This window comes from Adiantum capillus-veneris, chromosome 24, assembly GCF_014529385.1.
Source record: "Adiantum capillus-veneris isolate H3 chromosome 24, ASM1452938v2, whole genome shotgun sequence".
NCBI lineage: Eukaryota > Viridiplantae > Streptophyta > Polypodiopsida > Polypodiales > Pteridaceae > Adiantum > Adiantum capillus-veneris.
Genome location: NC_140954.1, coordinates 96,657,463 through 96,662,966, shown reverse-complemented (window position 1 = coordinate 96,662,966; position 5,504 = coordinate 96,657,463). Strand labels below are relative to the sequence as shown.

At 45.0% G+C, this 5,504-nt stretch overlaps 1 protein-coding gene across 1 annotated transcript; it reads right to left on the bottom strand.

The window, feature by feature from the left end:
• Positions 1 to 3,262: 3,262 nt before the first annotated feature.
• On the bottom strand, positions 3,263 to 5,252 carry LOC147426819 (uncharacterized). Its single transcript, XM_086498656.1, has one exon. It carries the CDS (start codon positions 4,995 to 4,997, stop codon positions 3,606 to 3,608), a length of 1,392 nt encoding a protein of 463 aa, XP_086354782.1. The 5' UTR covers positions 4,998 to 5,252; the 3' UTR covers positions 3,263 to 3,605.
• Between the last annotated feature and the right edge of the window lie 252 nt (positions 5,253 to 5,504).

Sequence of the window (5,504 nt, the reverse complement as noted above, 5' to 3'; positions counted from 1 at the left end):
TTTGGGACACACACAAAGCATCCAATTTTCAAACCTTTTGACCATTGGACACAACCTTTGAATTTTGGAACCTTAGCATTTTGGAAGTCTTAATGGGCTGAACCTTAGGGTCGACCAAGACAGAGAGGGGGCCGATTTTTCAAAGGCAATTATCCACACACAGTCACACAAGCTTATGTGTAGAGTAAGAAGACTCTCTCTCTCTCTCTCTCTCTCTCTCTCTCTCTCTTCTCAAGATTTAATGGAAAGCTTATCACCTACTCCAAGCTTGTGAGAAGGGAGGCCTACACCAACAACTCTTGGCTTTGTGATGCAAATCCAACCAAGCCAAGCTTCAATGCATGCTCATTCCCCTACCATGCTAATTGCTAAGCTAAGCTATGCTAATATGAGTGATTATGTGAGGAGATGTACATCTTTCTCATGACTACTCTTCCTTCCTCTCAATCTACTCTCATACCCCACTAGCTCTCACCATGTTTGAAGTTGTGTGAGGTCTTCGGTCAGAGACCGTGAGGGAATTGATGTTGTTTTTGATAAGTGTTTTGCTTAGTGCTTGAAGTTTCCATCTTCATTGCACTAGCTAGTATTGAAGGAACACAAAGGATTGTATTATAAAATGTCTCTCTTAATGGGAGAAACCATAATACAAAGCCTTTTGGAGGGGGGGACCGGCTCCATGCAAATCGGGTCCTCAACTGTTGTCAATTGCTTAATTCTCTCTCTTTTGAAGTATTGTTCATGCTATCTAACTCGGTGTTATACTTTTTGTTTCTCTCTCCACCCAAGCACTCTTGTTTTTCTCATTAGGAATCTATTCTAATGAAATGCTCACTATGTTCATGCTATTTTCCGCTACACACAAGTTACTAGACCATTAAAAGTACAGAGAGACTTTATGAAACTCGCTCTCCAAACCATTGCAAAAATGCAAAAGTTTCACAAAAGGAACAAAGACCTCCTATATTCACGGTTTCAACCCCTTTTTAGTCCTTGTTCCTTTTGAAAAGGTATCGTGTGGGAGCACTCTTAGCAGTGCTCGAAACAAACCTAGGTTTAGTGTAATCTCATCTACAAATTTGAGAATTACCTATAAATTTTATATTTGAAGGTGAGAAAACATACAAAATTTGTAAAAAAAAAAGTCAGTGTGATTTGGTTTAAAAGCCTTATCAGGGTGAGAAAACCTACAAAATTTGTTGAAAAAAATCACTGTAATTTGGTTTAAAAGCCTTCGAATTTAGTCGTGTACTTTCCTCTATTGTTTCTCATATGTATATTTGCCAAGTTTTTGGAGTTTTTCGAGCACTGGCTAGAGAATAATGTTCGACGACAGAAAACACATCATTGACTCTCTGTGTGTGTGTGTGTGTGTGTGTGTGTGAGAGAGAGAGAGAGAGAGAGAGAGAGAGAGAGAGAGAGAGCACTGAAGACAACACCACAGACTAGTACTTTGTATTGTGTGTGAGAGAGTCTAGAGAATACTGGTTGCAGGATATTCCCCAGTTGATCATGGCCAAGAAGCTTTGGGTTGTTTTCAATGGATGCGCATTGCGGAGTGAGGGTGTCTCTCCATATGCAATCACATACGCTTGTCTCTTGAAAGCAAGAGTCATGGTAAGGAAGCTCTGGGCTATTTTCAGCAGATGCAAAGAGAGGGCATCTCTTCAAATGCAATAACATATACTTGCACCTTGAAGGCATGTGGCATTTTGAAAGGTGCTGATATGGGCAAAACCATTTTCGATGATATTGTTAGTCTAGGGTTGTTGAAATAAAACATCGTGCTTGGCACTACCTGTGTCGACATGTATGCCAAATGTGGTGCAACACTTCATAAAGCACAAATAGTGCTTGAGGAGCTGCCTATCCAGGACTTCGTCCCTTAATATGCATTGGTTATGGGATATGCCCAACTTGGACATGACCAATAAGTCGTGGGTTGATTTCAGCAAATACGAAGCGAGGGTGTCTCTCCATATGTAATCACATACGCTTGCATCTTGAGGCAAGGGTGATCAGGGTCAGGACCCGCGCGGTCAGGAATCACATATGCTTGCATCTGGAGGCAAGGATGATCAGGGTTAGGACCCGCGTGGTCAGGAATCTCTAGACGGTTTTCACTGGATGCAAAGAGAGGGAATCTCTCCCAATTCAATCACGTACACTTGCACCTTGAAGGCATGTGGCATTACGAAAGATGCTGATATGGGCAAAAGAATTCACAATGATATTATTCAATAAAAATTGCTGAAAGAAGACTTTATGCTTGGCACTGCCTTGGTCAACATGTATGCCAAATGTGGCACAACACTTCATAAAGCACAAAAAGTTCTACTTCTGACATGTCATCTCTTGAAATGCATTGGTTGCAGGATATGACCAACTTGGACAGGCTCAAGAATCTATGTGCTGTTTTCAATTGATGCAAAGTGAGAGTGTCTCTCCAGATGCAATCATATACGCTTGCATCTTGAAGGCAAGGGTAAGGGTCAGGAGGCTCTGGGCCGTTTTCGGTAGATGCAGAGAGGGGGTATCTCTCCAAATGTGGTGCACTTTATAAAGTACAAGAAGTGCTTGAGGAGCTTCCTGCCCAACAAGTTGTCTCTTGGAATACACTGATTTACGAGGTATGCCCAACTCGGGTAGGGCCAGGACGCTCTGGGTTGTTTTCGGCGAGTGCAAAGCAAGGGTGTCTCTCCAACATCTTGAAGGCATGTGGCATTATGTGTCTGTGAGATAGATAAATAGATAAGTAGAGAGAAAAGGACAGATGTGATACTACGCTGCCACCCAAGGCAACTGCACTATTGAATTCACTGAAATGGGCAGAGACAGAGAGAGAGAGAGAGAGAGAGAGAGAGAGAGAGAGAGAGAGAGAGAGAGAGAATACTTTTCTTGATTTGCTTTATGAAATTTGCGAGGAGCAAGGGGTTTGAGGGTAAGAGGGGCCATGCCGCCGCCGAAGGTGGCACCGTTTACTAGTACACATTAAAGTCCATAGACCCTCAAATGCCATGTGGAGAACATCCAACAATTCAATCCAATAGTCAAAGAATCGTCCCACTTTCCTCTATGGCCATACTTAGCTAGAAGGGGATGTTTACACGGCTAGGGTTGAACCCTGACCTACTCATGTCAGCAAACGAAGCCCGCCCTTCTCAACTCTGCTGAAATAGGCAGAGTTGGGAAATCTTTTGTTCTACCCCCACCCTCCACAAGTAAAGCTGCAATGATATTCAGTGCGTTTACAGCTCCACGACAAGGTTGCTACTGCATGATTGCTCGTGTGAATCCGCCCAGATACATGTCCAAGACACTAGACTTGAACTAACATGAGCTGTGTGTGTGTGTGTGTGTTGAGAGAGAGAGAGAGAGAGAGAGAGAGAGAGAAGGCTCATTAAAAATGTTTGATTAAACTTAAGGACCTTTCACTTGCCATGCCTTGTTCAAAGTACACACACATGTCATCATGGCAAGGGAAGGGGATTGTATGTAAGTGATTAGTGTGTTCAATTGAACCAGTTATGACACAAGTTTGATCCCCGGGTCCGACGTCCTACTGTCGACTAAAAGTAGGACGACTCCAAAGGGGGTAGAAGCCTCTAGTAGTTGATAAACTGATCAATGTAGTCATCTTCATCCTCATTGATCAAATGGGCAAAGGCGTCCCATTGTCCATTACCATTGTTAAAATTATCAATGCTGATCAACGCATTCAATTCCTGGTTTGCACTAATTAACCCACCTGCCATATCATTCAACCCCATTTGGTTCCCTTCTTCCCTAAAGAGACACCTTTGACTACTTTGTACCAGAAGGCTCTGGTCTCTCAATTTGGAACCATCCTCCAACATACACACATCGACCTGCCCGTAGTTCAACAATGATGGAGAACCTGGCAAGCTGAATGCAGAGTTCTTCAATACTGATGAAGGCGATGATGCATCAAAGTCCAGGAAGCACATGTCTGAGGAAGCGTCAGAATCGAAGATACACATGCCCTCCATTTGGTTCACTCCTTCAGAGCTCTCTGCTGCAGCACATTCTAATGATTGCTGCTGCTGCTGCTCCGTGCCACTAATGCTTGGAGTGTCACTTGTTGAAAACGATGCGGCGCCATCATTGCAGGTCCGACGGATTCCTGGAAATGACAAGGGATCCTTAACATCTCTATTTGAGATTGGTGCAACAGGTTTGGGACATGGGAAATCAGAAAGAGCAGACTGCGGATCCTTGAGCTTTCGAGCCGCCATTTCATAAGCTTTGGCTGCATCTTCGGCGGTGTCAAAGGTCCCAAGCCAGCGCCTCACACCTTTCAATGGATCCCTAATCTCAGCAGCCCATTTGCCCCATGGCCTTTGCCTTACACCCCTATACTTGCCCTGCACTGGCCCCTCCCTATCCAATTCTCTCTCCCTGCTTAATATATCATTATGCCATGCCTTTCTCCTGTTTTGAAGCATACTCTTTTCATCCTCTATGTCATTGTCCTTCGTTTGCGAATCATTTTCTTTACTACTCTTTTGAGAGCCCCTCTTCAACTTGATTTGCATCAAACTCCTATCATATTCTCGATCAATAAGAGGCGGTACCAAAGATAACTGCGGCCGCTTGCGCCGGCCAGGCAAGGCTCTCGAGGCAGTGCGGTGCCCTTTGATGCCAAACCAGCTATTTTGTGTTTCATCAAGATTGCTCACATCAAAGCTTGCTTCATCATCATCATCATCACTGTTGCTGAAGGAGGAGCTCGAGTGATGATGAATGTAGATGCATCGCACTTTCCGCTTCTTGGCTTGGGCGGCGGTGCAGGAAGGGATTCTGTCATCGTCATCAGACGAGGAGTCGGTAGCATCAGGGTCGGTGCAAATTACGCGCACCTGTTTAGGCCGATGGCGGATTAGCCTGGTGCCCGTGTAGAGGGCATCAGCATATCCAGCTGCAATTAACATGCGCAGGTGGGATTTGGATTGCGGAGCACCTGCTGATGCAGACATGAATGTGCTCTAGATGGATCAAATTCCTCTCCGACACACTCACAAACCCTCTCTCTCTCTCTCTCTCTCTCTCTGCGCGCGCGCACCCACACACACGGGGAAAAAGCTGTGGCAATCAAGCTGTAAAAGCATGCAGCCGACAAGAAGATGGGCTTAATTCAGCATCAGCTATATAGGGTGTGTGTGCGCGCAGCGTGCGCGTGTATGTGTGTGTTGCGGGGGGTCAGGAAGGGACGGTTTTGAGCAATGTATTCTGCTGTGAACGTAGTGGTGAGTTAAAGAGCACGGCAGTTGTCCAAAAACTACCGGTGTGTAGGGCAGAGCCCATCCCTATTTATCTCTTGCTCCCAGCTAGCCTGCTAGCCTCGATAGATTCCTCCCCTCTTTTCCCACGGATACATTTTCTACTCCCACATTTCCTGAAAGAGTAACTATTTTTCCTTACGTGGCAAAGTCTCTAGTGCCTCAAGGCTTGACTCTCGCATGGCTCATACCCTCCTCTCTAAG

Coding starts and splice junctions, on each gene's coding strand:
- LOC147426819 (XM_086498656.1), bottom strand. CDS start 4,997: ATGTCTGCATCAGCAGGTGCTCCGCAATCCAAATCCCACCTGCGCATG.